Here is a 21,439-nt window from a genome sequence, read left to right as displayed (position 1 = left end):
CTACTTGAATTGTGTCTTTTCTGCTGATGCACTGGGTATATCTCTCAAGTTTTTCTGCCTAGGCTGGCTTCAGAGTTTTTCAGATCTCAGCCTCCTGGTTAGCTAGCATTACAGGTGTGAGTCACCGGTACCTTGCCAGAATATTTTTTTTTGCCAGTCCTGGGCTTGGGCTCAGGGCTTGAGCACTGTCCTTGGACATTCTCAAGGCTAGAGCTCTACCACTTGAGCCTTAGCACCACTTCAGGCTTTTTGCTATGTATGTGGTACCGAGGAATTAAACCCGGGTCTTCGTGCATGCTAGGCAAGCACTCTACCACTAGGCCAAACTCCCTGCCCCCAGAATAATTTTTATTGGTAACATGCAGCACTCATTTATTGCTGCTATTGTCAGGTAGGATAGGTACTTATAATCATTATATATTTATGAGTTGAATCTCAGTAGATATGTACCCAGGAAAGAAAAGTGATTGTAGTTTTTAAAATAGTTCATAAGGTCTCTAAATTTTGTGCAGCTGAGAACTAATAAATGTCTTAATGTTAACTTAATATCTAACATTTTAGCCAGACATCTGAAATTCTACTTCTCTTTCCTAATAGCTCCATCAAAGAACAGTTCCTGTTTCCTATACAGTAACAACAGTGGCACCACATGGGATTCCACTCTGCACAGGCCAGCACATCCCTGCTTGCAGTACACAACAGGTCCCAGGATGTTCTGTGGTTTTCAGTGGACAGCACCTCCCGGTCTGTAGTGTGCCTCCTCCAGTAAGTCTGTCTTTATCTGCTCTTTCTGTTAAGCATATCATTCTGGGTTGGTTTTATAATTTACATGTCAGAAATTCCTCTGATGTTGGGTTTTTTGTTTTGTTTTGGTTAATCTCAAGGCTTGAACTCAGGTACTGAGCGCTGTCCTTGGTTTTCCTCAAGGCTAGAGCTCTATCATTTGAACCACAACACCACTTCCAGCTTTTTCTATGTATGTGGTACCGAGGAATCGAACTCGGGTCTTTGTGAATGCTAGGCAAGCACTCTACCACTAGGTCAAACTCCCAGCCCCAGAAATTCCTCTGGAGAATGGTTAAGTGCATTATATAAGGCTCAAATTTTAAGAGACAGTCTTTATAGAATCTATATAAAACAGCTAATTTATTGCAATATAAATCTCAATAGCAAGGTTTAATAAAGTTACTAAGATATATATAATATATACATATATATACACATCTGTTTTTGGGGGGTCGGTCATGGATTTTTTGATGGTTAATTGGAGATAAGACTCATGGACTTTGGTGCTTGGCTGTTTTTGGACCTCGGTTCTCAGATCTCAGCCTCCTGAGTGGCTAGGATTACAGATGTGAGCTACCTGGTACCCAGCTTGGTCTATTTTTATATCAATTAAATTGTTTAGTTTTGATTACCTTGTTCCATTGTCAACATTGTTTATAATTAAAGCTTAATAAAGGTTGGCTTTACTCTCAGAGATTATAGTGTTCAACAATTTATAGTCTCAGCACTCACTGGGCTCACTTGTTGTTATGTTCATTTTGGTTTTCCCAAGATAGAACTTCACTATATAGCCTGAACTGGCCTTAGGATAGAAATCCTCCTGCCTCAGTGAATCTTGGGATATGGGGCCACTTTTCTGAGGCTTGAACTCAGGGATTGGGCTCTATCCCTGAGCCTCTTTGTGCTCAAAGCTAGTACCCTACTACTTGAGCCATAGCACCACTTCTGTTTTTCTGTTTTTGTGGTACTGAGGATTTGAATCCAGGGCTTCATGCTTGCTAGCAAGCACTCTACCACTAAGCCACATTCCCAGCCCACTTAATGGATTTTATGGTTACTTTGCCCATTCTTATTCTTCGCTATAGGAAGCACTTGGCAAAAATCTAAATATAATGGTCTAAATGTGAGATTTAAGCTTCAATACACATACCAATAGCCAATTTAGTAGATTAAGCTACCAAAGCTTGGTTTTTCAGTAATAGAACCATTGTGTTGCGCCGGGGCCAGGGTTCGCAGATTGGGATTCCTGAAATAGGGGGCAGGGACTAGGAAAAAATAGAAGAGAGACAAACAGATGGGGTTCGGGAGGGCTAGAGCCCAAATCAGGAGCCACAGCTTAAGAAGCCTGTAGCCCAAGACCGAAGCCCAGTTTATTTCCAGTTCTGACCTTAAATACACTTCTTTAAACTAGGGAACTGCCAGGGGCTACATTCCTACAAACAGTATCAAGTCTCAAATAGGTTGAATGAGAAGCGATCAAGTCCCAAATAGGTTAAATGAGAAGCTATCAAGTCCCAAATAGGTTAAATGAGAAGCTATCAAGTCCCAAACAGGTTAAATGAGAAGCTATTGACACAGCCCAAAATCATAAGAGCTTACTTCCTTGTGTACTCAATTGTGCGGGTCCAAGGTCACTGACCCCACAGTCAGTCCCCAACAGTGTTGTATTTGCCAACTACAGTATTAACAGATTATAAACTATAATTAATAGTGGATTGTAGTCTTTTTTTCTTTTTGCCAGTCCTGGGGCTTGAACTCAAGAAGTGTGAACTATCCCTGACCCTGAACCTCTTTGTGCTCAAGGCTAGCTAGCACTGTACCACTTTAGCCACAGCACCACTTCTACTTTTTCAGAGTAGTTTACTGGAGATAATCATCTCTTGGACTTTGCTGCCTGGGCTGGCTTCAAACCACAATCCTCAGATCTCAGCCTCTTGAGTAGTTAGGATTTACAGGTCACTGGAACCTGGCTATATTCTTCTCTTTCTTTTTTTAATCCTAAAAAAAAAAGAAAAATTATAAGATTGAAAGCAGAGGTTTTGGTTATGTATTTGCTGTGTCTTAAAACAATTAACCAGCAAATGCTGGACTAGAGACATGGTTCAAGTAGTAGAGTGTATGCTGTGAGCAAGAAAGCCAAGAAAGAGCATGAGTCCTTGAGTTCAACCAGTGCTCAGTTAAATAACTAATGCAAATTATTTATACATTTTGTATGAGTTTAGGGGAAATACGACAATGAATATTTCTACTTTTACTGTATTTTTTCCTTAAAAAATTGTACGTTCTGATATTCTCTGTCAGAAATAATGATTTCTCTTACAGGTACTCCAGGCATGTTCTGTTCAGCACTTGCCAGTACCATATGCTGCGTTCCCACCCCTTATTTCTAGTGATCCGTTTCTTATACATCCTCCGCATCTTTCTCCCCATCATCCTCCTCATTTGCCTCCACCAGGCCAGTTTGTCCCCTTCCAAACACAACAATCACGGTCGGTAAGTATCTTTACTTCTGTCTAAATGTTTCCAGAATGTTTAGGCCAGACAGATTAATTTTGGGGGGAAAAAAAACCAAAACACTATAATCTAGTGTTCTTATGAGTGTTAAAAAAAAAAACTGACAGGCATACAAAATAGTATGAACAAAGTTACCTTAAATTTGCCTGGTTACTTGACTTTTTCTCATTATTTTAGTATCACCTGTCTAGTTTGAATTTGTATCAGTTTTCAAATGTACAATCTTTCGGGAAGTAAAGCTGAAACAGAATTCTTTGTTGTCCTGTTTTTTGTTGTTGTTGTTGTTTCTAAATTGGATATGAAACTATAAAGTTGCCAAACCTTCTGAGACTGAGTTTTTCTTGGCCTGCTTTCCCACTGTATTCTCATAAAAGGTAAATGATATAGTCTTTTACATATTAATTCTGTGCTCAGGCTGGAACATAACTTAGAGGCTTACTATTTAGGAGGACTAGTACAAATACTATATAATGGAAAAGAAGAACACAACGAAAAGGTCCAGTTGGTTTGGTTTTTTTTTTTAGACAGACTAAGCGTCCAAACCATTAGATATTAAGGGGAAAGGACAAGTAACATATTCAAGATTACATCTCTGTGAAGGGAACTTGAAAGTCTGCCATAGCAGACCCTAAATATATTCTTCTAAGAATTTATACACCAGGCTGAGTATCAAAAAAAGTAAGCCTACCTGGCTGTTCTCCTGAAAACTACAGATGCAATTATGACAAGTTTGTCTCTCTTATCGAGTAGATACGACAATTCGTGCAAGAAAATATTTTCTGGGTTTCAGATTAGGATTCATGCCAGTATGATCATCTTAGCTTCCCATATTTTTGTATATTTAAGGTTCAAATAAATTTAGTCATCCCTAGTATCTTAAGTTTGAAGTTACTAAGCGCCAGTGGCTTACACCTATAATTCTAGCCATTCAATAGGCTGAGATCTGAGGATCAAGGTTTAAAGCCAGCCCAGGCAGAAAAGTCCCCATGAAACTCTTATCTCCAATTAACCACTCGAAAACTGGAAGTGGAGCTGTGGCTCAAAGTGATAGAATGCTAACCTAGACCCTAAAGATCTCGGGAACAGCACCAGGCTCTGAGTTAAAGTTTGGAGTTGTTTAAAAGATCTCATCACTTAGCTAAATTACTTGGAGTTCTTGGTATTGTTATAGTATGAACAGGATAGCTCTTGCATGTATAAGCTTTGAAATTAAAGTGTTAGGGCTGGAGCCAGGCACATTGGGTCACACCTGTAATCCCAGCTACTCCAGATGCTGAGATCTGAGGATCAAGGTTCAAAGCCATCCTGGACACAATTAACCTGTAGGAAGAAAAAAATGGAAGTGGGCCTTGGCTCAAGGGTAGGGCGATAGCCTTGAGCTGAAGAGCTCAGGGACAGCGCCCAGGCCAAGTTCAAGCCCCATGACCCACAAAAAAAAAAAAGGGGGGGGGCTGGGCTCAGTCCCACCCACACACCTGTAATCCAGGTATGAGAGAAGCAGAGATAAGGGAGGATTGTGATTTGAAGCCATCCCAGAAGAAAAGTGGTAAATACTTCATTTCAACCTGTGCCTGCATGTGGTAATGTGTGCCTTTGTGCCAGTTGTACAAGGAATGTAAATTGGGAAATTGTGCTCTAGACTGGCCCAGGCCCAAAACAAACCACAAAAGGCTAGAGGGGTTGGAAGTATGGGTGTGGTAGAGTGCTTGCCAAACATGCACGAAGCTCTGGGTTCAATTCCTCAGTAACACATACACAGAAAAAGCCAGAAGTAGTGCTTCTGGTTTTCAAGTGGTAGATCACTAGCCTTGAGCAAAACAAAGCTCAAGGACAGTGCCTAGGCCCTGAGTTCAAGCCCCAAGTTTGAGGTGAAAGGGTAGGCGGGGCTGGAGATTTCACTCAAGTAGTAGACTGCCTCTCTAGCAAGAATGAGTCTGATTCAGACACTGTTCCCCCAATAACATCGGAAAAGAATGTAAACAATAAAGCATTGGTAGTCGTCTATATTCAGTAATGCTTTGCTATTTTCTAAGGAAATTAAATTAACCTACAAATTTACATGTGCCCAAGAAAGTTAAACTGAAAGCCTCAACACAAAATTTGTGTACATGTTTGCAACATTATTCCTGCCAGCTAAAAAATCTGGGAATAGTCCACATGGTCATTGAACTGATTAATGGATGAACAATCAATATAATGGGATATTATTCAACCACAGAAAGGAATGAAGTATTGAAGCCAGTCCTCAAGATGGATGAACCCTGAAAACATATTAAGCTGAAAAAGCTAGGCACAAGGTCCACATATTCCATTTTATATGAAATGACCACAGGCAATTCTTTGAAACAGAAAATAAATTACTTAAGGCACACAGGAGAAGTAGTGACTGGTAATAGGCACTGTCTTGTTTCAGGATGAGGAAAATGTTTTTGGAATTAAAATTAATTCCAAGTTTGTTGAGTTACATAAGAGAATCTCAAGTTCAAGGCCAGCATAGACTATATACATAGTAAGACCTTGTCTCAAAAGAAACCAGTACATGCTTTGACATAGTACTGTGTTTTTAGATAAATTAACTGAGTGTTCACAATTTACTTTTTTTTTTTGAGTCAAGGTTTTACTATCCAGCCCAAATTGGCCTAGAACTCAAATCCTCCTGCCATTGCCTCTCAAGTGCTAGTTTGAAAAGCATTTACCACTATGCCTTGCCTTAATAGTGTTTTTTCCCTAGGCCCTAAGTTTTGCACTTACAAGGCCAATATTCTATCTTCCACTAAAGCCATACCTCTAGTTCTGTAATAGTGTGTGTGTCCGTCTTGGTCCTGGGGCTTGAACTCGGGGCCTGAGTGCTGTGCCTGAATGATCTGAAGGTCATAGGTATGGGCCACTGGCACCTAGCCTTCATAATACACTTTTGAATTCAGTTATGAACATGACAGTTTATTAAGATTTAGATTAAGTAGTTTATCTCTAAATCACATGGCTGATGACAGTGCCAAATGTCAAACCTCATAATCTTATCCTTATCCCACTTAGCTTTATAAATACATACTGTTTTATCAATGAAGTGGTATCTTAGAAATTCTTTGAGAAGGGCTGGGAGTTTGGCCTAGTGGTAGAGTGCTTGCCTAGCATGCACAAAGACCCAGGTTCAATTACTTGGTACCACATACATAGAAAAATGCTGGAAGTGGTGCTGTGACTCTAGTGATAGAACACTCTCCTTGAGAAAGCCAACGGTATTGTTCTTCAGGTCCTGAGTTCAAGCTCCAAGACTGGCAAAAAAAAAAAAAAGAAAAAAAGAAATTCTTTGAATAGATCAGATTGAAAAGAATTTTATTTTTCAAATAATTGACTTAGAGAAAGTTTAGATATTAAATGAAATGTATCATATAATATGTAACAGAAATGCTTAAAAACAGGCTTCAGAGATGTACTAGAAAATTTTTTACTGTAGTTTCATGTCTGCCACTTGTGAAATTTAGATTGTTAGAAATGACTTGCATGGCTTTACAAACCTTTTATTCTTACTTTTTATTATGAACAAAGGGTAATCTATTTACGCTCTGGAAGTATATTAATTTTTCTTTTTTCTCTACAGCCTCTGCAGAGGATAGAAAATGAAGTGGAACTCTTAGGAGAGCATCTTCAAGTAGGAAGTTTTACTTACCCCCCTTCAGCCCATCCCCCAACATTACCTCCATCAACTCCTTTGCAGTTCTTGACACATGATCCTTTGCATCAGGAGGTGTCCTTTGGAGTAGTAAGTTTTTATTCTTACATTAATACTTTTTTTGAGAGTTTATTCTCACTTGTTTCGGTATAACTTTGAACATTTTTAGTATATGCACATTCATTTGGAAGATAGTATTTACAATATATCTAGGTGTGATTAACACTGGTTGTTGCATTTATATTAACATTAAAGAAATTATAAATACTTAAACTAATTTCCTAAGATAGTGGTTTTGAGAGCTTATAAGTTTCGAATGACCTTAAGTTCTGTTACTATTTCCCCCTACAGCCTTATCCTCCATTTATGCCTCGGAGGCTCACAGGACGTAGTAGATACCGATCCCAGCAACCAATACCACCTCCACCTTATCATCCCAGCTTACTGCCATATGTGTTGTAAGTTCTTTCTTTTACTGAATTCTGAATTTTTAAAATCTTGAGTTTCTTTCCTTTATGAGGGCTTTCTTTGTAGTCTTCTTAGGACATGTTAGATACTACTTTTACTTGATGTTAAGGGGTAAATTAGAGTAGGGTTTAAAAAAAAAACAGATATGGGAGAAATGAGGAAGAATTCTGTTATCCTTTTTGGAAAAAAGGAACAAAAAGGATGAGTTTTTACCATTTTTATAGCTTGCATTATTTTTTCTGTCATTTGATTATCCAGATTGTAATGATTTTTCCTTCAGAGTAAAGGAGACAAGAAATAATTTCTGAGTCTTAGAACTATTCTGTTGGGATTACCTGTTGTGAACACCTCTGGGTTAGGCATGATAGTTATTTAGATTAGACATAGGTGGGTTAGACAGGATAGGAAGTCTAGATGAGGCAATTCTGGGTGGGTTAACTAGAGTAATGGTTCTATCAATCTTTAGGCTTTATATCCACAAAAAGGAAAACAACTCCTCAGGCTCTAGACATCATATCTACCTGCTTTTCCTGAGGCATTTTCCTGGAAGTACATAATACTCTTGTCTATGTTTCTAATTTACCACCTGGAACTTAGTCACATCCCATGTATGTGTGTAATTACCTTCCAGGAAATGCAGTCTTTATTTTGTAAGAGGTCATGTGCCTATTAAGTGGTTTTGATCGTTTTAACTCCCATTTCCCTCTTCTCACTCTGCTTCTTCTTCCATTTTCTCCATCTATTTCAAAATTAGATACTAATACCTCCCAAATCTGTGTTGTTGTTTTTTTTTTAATGCTTCTATTGAAGGTCTCTTGTATGTCCATGTAAAACTTAAAATCAGTGTCAGTTTCTACTAAAAAAGAATTTTAAAATCTTGCTGGGTTTTTTTTTTGTTTGTTTGTTTTTTGCCCCTCTTGGCGCTTGAATTTAGGACCTGACCATTGTCCTTGTGGGGGTTTTTTGTTGTTCAAGGCTATCACTCTTAACATTTAAAGCTATAGCTCCAATTCTGGCTGCTTCACACACACACACAAACACACACCAATTTTTTTTAAATAAGAGTCTATGGACTTTCCTGTCTGGGTTGGTTTTGAACCACAATTCTCAGATCTCAGCCTCCTGAGTAGCCAGATTTCAAACATGAGCCAATGGTGTCTGGCCCATTTTTCATTATTGTACCAGTGGTTTGGTCCTTCTTAGCCTGTTCATTGAATTAATGTACTAACATATTAACACTAGCATGGTTGCTTTCACTGTAGATCAATGCTTCCAGTGCCACCTGCAGTGGGCCCAACTTTCAGCTTTGAATTGGATGTGGAAGATGGAGAAGTGGAAAATTATGAGGTTAGTAGAAGATGAATACAAATTAATTTGGCGAGTATTATGTACATGAAGGTATTTTTCTACTAATCTCCTTTATCTAATTAAAGGTTTACCGCATAAACATTTTGTGCATTTCAAAATTTGTCATAAAATTGTTATCATCCTTAAAGATACTTAAGATGCCACAGTAGGAAGCCTGTTTTATTATGTTACACTTTCAGTGAGAAAGTACAAATGAGAAAATAGTAAATTTCGATTAGGTGTTGAAAAGATTTTGTGAAGACCAGAATGTATGGGCTGGATCTTGAAGAATAGGGATGTTTTTTCCATGTGTAAGTTGGAGAGAGGGAAATTCTTGAATGAAGCATATATGTGAGGAGAAAATGGATTAGGCACGCTAACACACATCTGAGATAACACTCAGGGATTAAACATTCTAGGAAATAGGAAGCTGGGTGTGTGGCCTAGTGATAGATTGCTTGCTGAGCATGCCTGAAGGCCTTGGTTGGATTCTTTGCTACCACATAAACAGAAAGAGCTGGAAATGGTGCTGTGGCTCAGGTGGTAGAGCACTAGCCTTGAGAAAGCTCAATGACAGTGCCCAGAACTGGCAAAAAAAAAAGGGGGGGGGGGTGGGAATAAAGGAGACTTGATTGAAAAACTAATGTCCTTGAGTGTCCTTCTAGATAATGGGGACACTTTTATAACATCAAATCTCTACTTTTAATGTTCAGGCCGCTTATAGTCTGAAGGAGTAGATGGGTTTGTAGATGTTAAGAATGGTATTTACGAAACAAAAAAGCCTGTGGATGGAGAGAAAATACTTGTGAACCATAAATCCAAAAAGAATTAATATGCGAAATATATAAGGAGTTGTAATTCGATAGGAAATCAGGATAATATAATTAAAAATAGACAAAAGGAGGCCGGGAGCATGGCCTAGTGGTAGAGTGCTTGCCTAGCATGCATAAAGCCCTGGCTTTGATTCCTTGGTACCACATACATAGCAAAAAGCCGGAAGTGGTACTGAGGCTCAAGATGTAGAGTACTAGCCTTGAGAATGCCCAAGGACAGTGTTGAGGACCTGAGTTCAAGCCCCAGTACTGGCAAAAAAAAAATTTACAGTCGAGGGAGGAATGTCAACAATTCAACATGGACTCAGAAGTTGATAAGGTGGAATTGGTGATAGTTAAGAAACTGACGCAGCTCTGGATTACATTTAGTACAGACTGAAGTATGAAATCAAGACTAATCCTTTCTGGGCACTTAACGCCAGTACTCCTGGCCACTTAGGAGGTTGAAATTTGAGAACTTCAGTTGCTTGGCAGTTTGGTTTTCAATGGAACTAAATCTCAATTTACTCTTAAACTTGGTGTATGACTACTGATAAGGAGTGTCATGAATGCCAGGCACTAGTAGGGATCCTGTTTGTAATCCTAATCTGCCCAGGAGACTAGATTCTGAAGATGGCAGCTTTGAAGCCTGCGTAAGTAAGAAAGTCCATGATACCTCCAGTTAATCACCCCCCCAAAAAAAAAAATTGAGCCAATAAGTTCAAAGCACTAGCCTTGAACAGAAAAGCTCAGAAGATAATACCAGGCTCTGGATTCAAGCCTCAGGATCAGCACCCAAAAAAAGGGTTGTTTTTAAGAGGAACTCGGTATTTTGATGTTAACCATACTGAGGTGAAATTGCAAGGGAAAGAAATTGGTATTAACAGAAGGTATCGATGACAGGTAAGCCGAGGGGGGTATGTATCATGACCTTGTAGCATCATAGCCATCAGGGCAGGAAAACAAATACCCAATATAGTGTCATTTTATGAAGGCCATCCCTGACTACAACAGAGACATCTGATTTGGGACCCCAGAAAGAGTGTTTGTGCCCCTGAGAGTCACTGCTGATAAGTTAGTACAGTATTAGCATAGCCCTGATCTACTCTATTCAGACCCTGTTGTTACCCACCGTAGGACCTAAAAATTTGTTGAAAGCCTTCCTAGTAAATGATTTCTCACATGAGAAGGTGGATTTTACTTCAAAGGAATTGGCAGAAGAAAAAGTGCTTTTGAATCTCTCTCCTCTACCTGCCTAGAGAATCATTTTGTCATTTCTAAATGCCTCAAAGCCAAAAGTCTGTTAGTGCTTAGTGTGTGATTTTTTTAAAGTATAGTAGTCCTCAACCTAGGAAAAGATTTGCTTTGCAGGATATTTGGCAATATCTAGCACTTAATTGTTGAAACTAAGAAGTGTTAGTAAACTTTTATCTAGATGCACAGAAGTATGTTTCCCGTAACACAATACCATCTTCTAGTTTTGTTTGAAAGTAATCTAGAAATGAAAAAAGTAGCCATAAATTACTATCCTGAATAAAGGGTTTATATGTGCTCTTTACATTCTCTTATTTCATATGAATTTAAATTTTCTATGTAAAGTGCTCAAGAGCACTTGCCTTGTATGCTCAAGGCTGTGGGTTATGTCCCTAACACTAAAAAACAAAATGAAAAAGAAAATATAAGGAAAGATGAAAAAATGTCTCCTTTTCTATCTACAGGCCCTTTTAAACCTGGCAGAAAGACTAGGAGAGGCTAAACCTCGAGGACTGACTAAAGCAGATATTGAACAACTTCCTTCATATCGGTTCAATCCTAACAACCACCAGTCAGAACAGACTTTGTAAGTATATATTGTATCTAATGTCACTGCTAAATTCCCTTTTCTGTCTTTATGAAATTAAAGCTTACACATCAGAGATAACTTGATAAAGGTAAGTTATCTGTATTTTATATGCTTGAGAATATACTGACCAGGTAGCCACTGGTCAGATGGAATGATTTAAATTTCTGACTGCTATACTTGACTGTGTAAATGTAGAATATGACATATAATTCACACACCATAAATTTTACCTCTTTTAAAGTACATATAATCATAGAGTCAAACAAATTTAGGCCTTCATTACCTCAGCAAAAAGCCTTTACCCTGCCCTGTCAGCATCTGTTTCTCATAGTTCCCCAACTTTCTGCTGCTGCTGCTTTATCAACTTTACCTACTTTGTATCTCCATAGGTCTAAGTCAGATCATAGAATTTAGTCTTTTGTGTCTGCCTTCTTTCACTTAGCATAACGTTTTCAAAGTCCATCTATATGGCTAAATATAATGTTGTATGTATATACAGCATTCTTTCATCAGTTGATGATTGGCCTTTATGAATAATGCTACTTTGAGCATAATTATTCAGTTTTTCTGTGGATATGTACCTCAAAGTATATTCCTGGAAGTAAATTGGTGAGTCATGTTACAGCCTTAGTTTATCCAAAAGAGAGCTGACATTTTTTGTGTGTGAATGTTGTGTGTAGTGTTGTTCCCTCCCCACCCCCCCAGGTCCCTTGTGGGGCTTGAACACTAGGCATGGGCACTTCAGCTTAAGGCTACCGCCCTGCCCTTGAGCCAAGCCCTACTTCCCCTTTTCTTTTCTTTTTCTTTCTTTTTTTTTTTTTTTTTTTTTTTTTTTCAATCTTGGGCTTGAGCTCAGGGCCTAAGCACTGTCCTTGAACCTTCTCAAGGCTTAGAACTCTACCACTTGCGTCTCAGCTCCACTTCCAGCTTTTAATGTATATAGTACCAAGGAATCGAATTGGGTCTTTATGCATGCTAGGCAAGCACTCTTACCACTAGGCCAAACTCTTGGCCCCACTTGTTTTCTAGAGGTTAATTGGAGATAAAAGTCTCAGGTCCTTTTGTGCCTGGGCTGGCTTTGAACCTTGATACTCAGATCTCAGCCTCCTCAGTAGCTAGTATTACAGGTGTGAGCCACCATGCCAGACTCTGCCAGTTTTTTTTAAGTAACATTTTTTATTCTCACCAGTGATGTACAAAATTTTTAGTTCTTCTATATTTTCTCTACCACTTACCACTCTTTTTAAGCCATCCAAATGGATTTGAAGTGGTATCTCGCTAAGGTTTTTATTTTATTTTATTTTTTATAATTTTCTATTTCAATGTATAAAGAGGTTACAGTTATATTCACCAGGTAGATGGTACATTACTTCTCACACCTTGATACCCCTTGTTGTCCCCATTTCCCCCCCCACCCCCTCTATTTTATTTTGCCAGTCCAGGGGTTTGAACTCAGGGTCTGTCTAAGCACTGTCCTAAAGCTTTCTCAAGGCTAGTGCTCTTATCACTTGAGCCACAGCACCACTTTTGGCTTTTTCTGTGTATGTGTTACTAAGGAATCAAACCCTGGATTTCATGCATGCTAAGCAAGCACTCTAGCACTAAGCCACACTCCTGGCCCAAGATTTTTTAATATTTTTGTTCCTCCTGATTGATGGCTGCTAATGTTAATAATCTTTTCATGTATGTTAATCTTCTTTGGGAAAATGTCTACTCAAGTCCTATGTCCATTTTTTAAATTTTAAGTATCTTTTTGTTAACAAGATGCAGGTGCACATCCTTTATCAGTTAAATTTCTCCTCCTCCTCTTCCTTCTTCCTCTTTTTCTTCTTCTTTTTTTGGGTGGAGGGTTGTGGCCTTTGAACTCAGGGCCTGGGTGCTGCCTGTGAGCACTTTTGCTCAAGGCTAGTGCTCTAACAAGTTGAGCCACAGTACACTTCTGGTTTTCTGGTGGTTAATTGGAGATAAGAGTCTCATGGACCTCATGCCTGGCTTTGAACCACAATCCTCAGATCTCAGCCTCCTAAGTAGCTAGGGTTATAGTTGTGGGCAGCCAGTACCTTGCTTGGCGTTTTTTGCTTTTGTTTTTGTTTTTGCTTGTTTTTTGGTGTTTTGTTTTGTTTTGTTGGGTCATGGGGCTTGAACTCTGGGCCTGGACACTGTCCTGAGCTCAAGGCAGCTCAAGGCTAATACTCTACCCCTTGAGCCACAGCACTACCTCTGATTTTCTAGTGATTACTTGGAAATTTTAGTGCCCGGGCTAGCTTTGAAACTTAATACTTATATCTCAGCCTCCAGAGTTAGCTTGGGGTTTTTTGTTTGTTTTTAAATGTCTCATTCTGCTGGGCACTGGTTTGTTGCAGTTCAAAGCCAACTAGGGAGTGAAAGTCTTGTCTGTGAGACTTACCTCCATTTGACCACCAGAAAGTGGTGGTCACTGGAAGTGTGCTGTGGCTCAACATGGTAGAGCACTGTCTTTGAGCTAAAGAGCTCAGGGACAGTACCCAGGCCCAGAGTTCAAGCCCCCATGACTGACCCCCCCCCCAAAAAAAAAAGTCATTCTGTGAGTGAGTTGAGTGAGTTTGGGGGACTGTGAATCAAACCTAGGACATACTAGGCAAGTACTCTACCACTGAGCTACATGTATCACAGCCCTTTATTTTGATGAATTTCATCGGCTTTTTTTTGTTTTGTTTTTTTAACTTTATTGTCTAGGTGATATTTTTCTCCCACCCCCTCCTATGAATTTCATTTATTTTCTGCTAGTAGTTTCCTTTTATTCTGTTCATTTTCTTTTTGTTGTTGTTGTTGTTTTATATTGTTGGGGTAATATATAGAGGGTTACAGTTACATTCACCAGTAGGTACATTACGTCTCACACATTGATACCCTTTCTCATGTTTTTTGTATGTTTTATCTTAAAGATGAATTAGTTGCAGGATGCAGTGGCTCACGCCTGTAATCCTAGCTACTCAGGAGGCTGAGATCTGAGGATCTCGGTTCAAAATCCCTCAGACACTAAAGACCTTGAGACTATTATCTCCAATTAACCACTAGAAAACCAGAAGTGGTGCTGTGGCTCAAGGGGTAGGGCAGTAGCCTTGAACTGAAGAGCTCAGGGACAGCACCCAGACCCAGAGTTCAAGCCCTATGACTGACAAAAACAAGATGAAATGGTTTTGTTTTTGAAACAAAAGAGTCAAACTTTATGTAAAAGAAAGAGCTATACACCTACTGTTAGTAGAGGTATCTTGGATTTTAATACCAATGTTGGGTATTCATCAGAAATTTTCTGATAATCTATAAATCAAACAAAATACGAATTAACTGCCTAAATATTATTACTTTTCAGGGTATTGGTAATTTTTTCTACAAATTTAAGTGATGATTTGATGTCTGAGAATAAATGGTTTTGCAGGCTTCAGTAGTCATAACAAAATAGAAAGATGTCTAGTTTTACAGTTAAGTGATCTTTTTGCTTTTTGCAGGTGTGTAGTATGCATGTGTGATTTTGAGTCAAGGCAGCTACTTAGAGTCTTACCCTGTAACCACGAGTTCCATGCCAAGTGTGTTGACAAATGGCTTAAGGTAAAGTGATGGCATCTATAACAGTGAATATTCTGTTTTACTGACCATAGTTACATTAGAATAAATGTGTAGTTTAGTGGAGGTTGGGCAAAGGAGACGAAATTGAATCACAGCCTTTCCTTTCAAATGAAAAAGAAAGGCTAGAACGTGTGTTTAGCATGTACAGACCTTGGGTTTAATTTCCAGCATCACAGGAAAAAAAGTAAAATAACTATAGTCGTTAACATGAAAGTGATAAGTAAATATGTAAAACCTGAAAATGAGTTGCCCCATCCTTGATAATCATTTGTGCTGATTTTCTTGTGGTATATTTTCTCGCTCAAGGACAAGAACTGAACTTGTTAGGCCATAGTTTCTTCTGAGTTAGAAGGGAACTTCACTAAGGGCTCTTTTGCCAGAGATTTTTTTTTTTTTCCCTCAGTCCTGGGGCATGAACTCAGGGCCTGAGCCCTTGTCCTTCAGCTTTTTGCTCAAGGCTAGCACTCTACCACACTTGAGTCATGGCACCACTTCTGACATTTTTCTGTGTAGGTGGTACTGAGGAATCAAAGCTGAATCTTTGTGCATGCTAGGCAAGCAAGCACTTTAACACTAGGCCAAACTCCCAGCCTATTGCCAGAAATCTTGAAGAATAAACTTTTTTATTTCATTGTGATCTATTTCGTGGAGGGCAGGGATCTAAAAACCATAAGGTAATAATAGTAGATATGCCAGGATATTATTATTCAGAAGCTTCTTTCCCTCCCATTTTCTTCAGTCTTCATACTTTGTTGTTGTTGTTGTTGTTGTTAAACCAGCTACTTTTTTCTATTTGCTTGTTTATACTGTCTTGGTGCCTGCACTCAGGGCCTGGACACCCTCCATGATGTTTTTTGCTCAAGGCTAGCGTTCTACCACTTGAGCTGAAGCTCTGCTTCCAGCTTTTTGGTAATTATAGATATGAATCTCAATAACTGCCTGGGGTGGCCTCAAGCCATAATCCTCTGGTCTCAGCCTCTTGAGTAGCTAGGTCACAGGCATGAAACACCAGCATCCAGTAAGGCAAGTACTCTTAGCATATGAGCCTCATATGTTTCTGAAATTATATAAGAATAAAACATGAGGCAGGAAGTGTGGCTTAGTGGTAGAATGCTTGCCTAGCTTGCACGAATACCCAGGTTCAATTCCTTGCTATCACATACATAGAAAAAGCTGGAAGTGGTGCTGTGGCTCAAGTAGTAAGAGCTCCAGCTTTGAGAAAAAACCCAAGGACAGTGCTCAGACCCTGAACTCAAGCCCAGGACAGGCAAAAAAAAAAAAAAAAGAAGAAAACATGAGTAAGAATGTTATGTAATGAAAGGTTTCAGTTAACTTTAGTTTCTTTTAGCTAAATATTCTGATTTATAGAAAACAGTGCTTTGAGTTCCTTATGGATAATAACTGGAGTTTTAAGGAGAGTAGCAAAGGAAGGGGGTGTTGAGAAATGTAACCAGCCTATTTTAAAGTCACTCTGAAGTAGGAAGAAGTTTGTACTTGATCTTGAAAGCAAGGGGTAGGGCATGACATGTATTTGGAAAGGGGAATGGGATAAAGATAGAATGAGCTGGTCATGATGTGGAGAAACAATGACATGAGGACTACTCTCTGAGAGCCATAGAAATGAGACTGGTGAATAGTGGACTATTGTAAGTAACAGCAAACAATGCTGGCAGATGGTAGTGCCATTTGTTAAAATGAAATCTAGGAGATAAGTAAACCCACGAATATAATCACCTGTTTTACAACCAAGCTTGTTTCTAAGTACCTCTAGTATGTAATCAGGCACTGGTGAATCATACCTATAATACTAGCTACTCAGGAGGCTGAAATCTGAGGATCACGATTCAGTCAGCCAAGGCAGAAAAGTCCCCATGAGACTTGTATCTCTGATTAATACTCAGAAACCTAGAAGTAGCACTGTGGCTGAAAGTGGTAGAGCCAGAAAGGCTCAGGGACAGCCCCCAAGACCTGAGTTCAAGCCCTGGATCCAAAAAAAAAAAACCAAACAGAATAGGAAAAGACTGTGTGCCAATGGTTCAGGCCTATACTCAGAAGACTGAGATCTGTGTAACTCAGTTTGGAGCCAGCTTAGAAATATGAACCCGACAGATTAACCAGCAAAAAATAGGAACTGGATGTGTGTTTCAAGTGATAGAGCACGAGCTGTGAACAGAAACTTCAAGTAAAATCTAGAAGCCCTGAGTTCAAGCTCCATTACTAACACACACGCAAACACTTGGGGGCTGGAAACATGACTCAGCTGGTAGAGTGCCTGCTCAGCAAGCATGAGTTCCTTAGTTTAAATACCAGAACAACAACAGCACAACCCATGGGAAATGGTAGTACAGTTTTTTGTAGCTAGGTGGAAATAGGGAACCAATGTCCCAGGCCAGATGAGGCAAAAATGAACCGAAGAAAAAAGAGCTAAGGGTTTAGTTCCCAGGGCACCTGTCTAGCTAGCACATATCCCTAGTTCAAACTGCAGTAACATTCAATGTTTGGGGTTGGGGGCTGGGGAGGGAGAGTAACCTGAGATTTGAGATTTGTGTTTGGGTTTTTTTTTAAGTATTTATTTTTTAAACAAATGTAAAAAGAATGTTGAAAAAATTTCCATTATTTTTATTGTACAAAATCACAATTCAGATGAATTTCCTCTTGTTTTTTAGGCAAACCGTACTTGTCCAATTTGCCGAGCTGATGCTTCAGAAGTGCATCGGGATTCTGAATGACCAACCTAAGAGCACAAATTTAATTTGGGTGTTCCTCCTCACATGTATATACGGACTATCCATTGAACTTAATCTGTGTGGCTTCCAGCCCTCCCTTTACCAAAAGGGTCAATGGACCTTTCTTTGCACTGTGTGACTTAATCAACTATAAAAGCTTACAATTAGTCTTCACAATTATGGGATTGTTATACTAACAGTGTGATTGGAACTCCAAAGACTTTTTCTTTAGCTTAATTTTGTGTGTGCACTAACATTCCCTGGTTTTTGTGTGATCATTCCGAGTGTTGCTGCAAGATTACAGTGGACGTGATCTTTTAGCATGTGCTTTTATAAAAAGTGGTAGCTCCAGATGATATAGCAATCTACCTTATATAGAGCCTTCAGAAACTGTGAGTGGAAATGAGTGCAACGTATGACTGTTGGTGATAAGTGCATCTGTGAGAGAGTGTGCAACTACTTGCGTGAGGGCATGGTAGCTAACGTGTGTATGAGATCCTATATACCAGCATGTACCAAGAATGTGTGTGTAGTTTTAATTATGCTGCAATGTATAATCTGGTGTGTTATTTAAACAGCACTAGTACTGTACACTGGTTTTTCCTTGTGTTTGCTGTTGCACACTGATTGCTAAGGGTGCATCATTATAAGCATTGAATACTCCATCCCCTTCCCTCCCAGTGAATGGAATGAGAAAAGCCTTCTTCCTTTGCTTCAGGCAGCTGTCACCTTCTCTTCATGGGTGGTCCTAAGTGGGGTCACTTAAGAAAAAAGTGTAACAGATTCTCACTCCATGATCTGATTTTTTTTTAATTCTGTTGTGAAAAAAAAACGTAATCTCTTAACTTGCTGTTTCCAAAAAGAAGGTGCAATATCATACATCATCAGTTAGCAATATTAGCATTTCAATCAATGATTTGAATGTTGATACTTTCTTGTTCTTTACATTTCCAGTAAGCTTCTTACAGAAAGTACCTGTGATTTTGTTTTAATGTTTAGATTTGTAGTCTATTCTGAAAATATTTGAGTAATATATTTCTAAGAATACCACTGGTCCCATGAAGTCTCACTTTGACTTCCACCAGAACAAAATCTCTTTAACTCACTCAGCTATTTTAAGAAACTATATTTCTGTTCATATTGTTCACTTGCCATGCTCTGGTTCTGAGAGTTGTCTAGTTGCTTTTCCCTCTATAAATGTGCTTCTCATTTCCACCCTTGTTTCAGGATAGATCAAGTGCTGTGACAGCTCATGTTTGTAGGCCTGATTTGCTTTGATCTTAGCTGCTTTTCCTTTTAATTTTTGTTTGAATGAGAAAAGTTTAATGTAACAGGTGTCCAGAATACTTGCAGTATAAATGAAGATTTGATTTTTTTATATAAAAAAATAATGCTGTCGAACAGGAATTGACCTTCATCTAGTTGATCTGAAATAATACAGAGCTGTGGTTTTTTTTATAGGTTCACTGAGCATAATTCAGATTATTTCAAGTCACTCTCCCAGCAACATTTAGATTTCTTTCTCATTCTTGCAGTGTATTTAGTATTGTCTGTGTCTCCCTGCAGTTGATATCATCGCTTTGTTAGCAGTAGCACATGCTACATTGCTCCAATTGGGACTGTGATCATTTGCTGCCAGCCTCACTCAATGTTCAGTTGGCTCTGAGTCCATTTTGTACTCAGACAGTGTTAACTACTTGTTACTGCCATGCTGCTTGCCCTCCCTTGAAGTCTCTAAAAGCTCATCACAGCCTAGAGTTCAGTAAAGTCAATATACACAGAAGCACAATTTTTTCTTCTTCCAGACACTGTTGCCTCTATCTAGTCAAATAGAAATAGACTTTTGCCTACTTTGTTCACCCCTAGATTTGTCAGTGCATCAGAAATACACTTTAATGGTGGTAAACTGCACATGTTACTTTTAAATCATTAGGATAATCCCCCCTCCTGTTCCTGATGAATAAAAGGCATATAATAGCTACAATTCAAATCACATACAGTTTAATCTTTATTTTTTTAATTAAAAAATCATGTTTAAAATGGCAAGGGCCCATCTTATAGTCTTTTATATAGCTGCAAAAAAAATTTGTATCTGTACAGATCTAACATGACACTACTACACTCAGTATTCCATTTTATTGAAGCATGCGAGTAAAGCACTTTTTCTAATTTATATAGAAATAACTAACAAGGCACATTGTACTAATGACTAGGAAAAGTAGCTTTTTCTTTCCTTCTGACTACGAATTGTTGTCATAATGTTCCCTTTCCTGTGTATTTTTGAGAGGTAGTTGGCAATTTAGGAGGCAGCAGGGTCTGTTTTGGTAAATTCCTGAGTTTAATTGTTGTGCTGTTGTGACTGATCGCTCTTTGGTAATGTCTTGTCTTTGCATGGGGCTCTTAGAGATGTCCAGACTTGCTTACTATGTGGTTCATATTAGGAGCACACATGCATGTGTCCTCCTCAGACTGGCCACAGTGAGCAACTGTGTGGCTAGCAAATGAGAAGGAATAGTGGATTCATGTGCAGCTGTTGTCACTTTGAGTAATCCACCAGATAGCAGGCAGATGTTGTTTTGTTGCCCACTAAAACAATATTGGCTTTACCAACTTAAATCAGCTGTGGGTGTGTTTAGGTTTGAGGGGTAGTTATTGTTTTTTGGCAATGAATTTTCACAATTTAAAAAAAAACTGCCATTCTCCCCCCCCAAAAAAAAACAACTCAAGGCCTCTAAGTATCAAAATCTCGTATTAAGATTTTCTGTCCTGAATTTATTTTTGAGCAAAATCTGGAAAATGTGAAAGCAAATTTTATACACTCTGAAATGTGATTTGTAAGATTCTTAAATTTGGGCCTCCTATAATGATTTTGAATGAGATCTACAATTCATGAGACTATTTTTTCACAGCTGTCTAGAGGCCTTCATTAGAAAGCGATTTTTTTCCCCTGTTGGTACATTGGTTACCTCATTTTGCTATTCCTTTCAGATTATGAAAGCTCACAGCAGGGGTGTTTGTTGGAATCATTTGCTGAGTCACTTCCTCAAATCATATTCCATTATATCACTTAACATATCATTTTAAATGTACGTATTATAAATATCTGTAACCAAATCATTTGAAGGCTTGATAAATTTTTAACAAAGTTTGTACATTTTTTATGAAAGTTACTAGTAATGCTTTACTAAGTAGTGCAATGAATTTTTATTTTTAATCCCTGTGCCCAATTTTGGAGTTGAGAGGGTTGTTGGTAATAAATGTATGATGTACACTTAAAACATCTTCTGTGTTTTATGTGACTACACCAGAGAAGGGGATGGGCTGATAGGATTCTAGTGGGAAGGTAGGACTGGGATGAGTTTTAGCGCTGCTGAACATAATTTTAAAACTATCATTTTGTGTTTCAGCATTGACATGAACACATTGGAATCACAAAACTTAATTAGCATATGGCACATGTTTAAATCTTTTAAAATACATGAAGAGAGAATAAAAATTGTAGCCACACATGTGCTTATATACATATCAAACAGTAAAAGAATTAGAAAACTACATGTTTCTGTGCATGTTAATAAGATGCAGGGAGCAAGATGTCATTAGCAACTGGGAAAATTTTTCCCTCTATACTTTATATCTAATTTGCTCTAACATGATAAGGGACCAG

General features: G+C 38.6%; 1 protein-coding gene across 8 annotated transcripts in view; it reads left to right on the top strand.

Moving 5' to 3' along the window:
* The window catches only part of Rnf38 (ring finger protein 38), a 100,102-nt gene extending 79,049 nt beyond the window's left edge, over positions 1-21,053 (top strand). For all 8 annotated transcript variants that reach the window (XM_090330260.1, XM_090330261.1, XM_090330262.1 and 5 more), the window contains 8 exons: positions 598-765; positions 3,109-3,279; positions 6,902-7,063; positions 7,325-7,431; positions 8,704-8,788; positions 11,319-11,440; positions 14,932-15,031; positions 17,716-21,053. In XM_090330260.1, coding sequence (XP_090186386.1) covers positions 598-765; positions 3,109-3,279; positions 6,902-7,063; positions 7,325-7,431; positions 8,704-8,788; positions 11,319-11,440; positions 14,932-15,031; positions 17,716-17,778 — 978 coding nt within the window. In that variant the 3' untranslated portion in view covers positions 17,779-21,053. The remainder of the gene's footprint in view (positions 1-597; positions 766-3,108; positions 3,280-6,901; positions 7,064-7,324; positions 7,432-8,703; positions 8,789-11,318; positions 11,441-14,931; positions 15,032-17,715) is intronic.
* The last annotated feature ends 386 nt before the right edge of the window (positions 21,054-21,439 follow it).

The sequence above is a fragment of the Megascapheus bottae genome, chromosome 3 (genome assembly GCF_031878675.1).
Source record: "Megascapheus bottae isolate mThoBot1 chromosome 3, mThoBot2.hap1, whole genome shotgun sequence".
Lineage (NCBI taxonomy): Eukaryota > Metazoa > Chordata > Mammalia > Rodentia > Geomyidae > Megascapheus > Megascapheus bottae.
The sequence above is the reverse complement of the archived record's forward strand: the minus strand, read 5'-3'. Positions and strand labels throughout refer to the sequence as shown.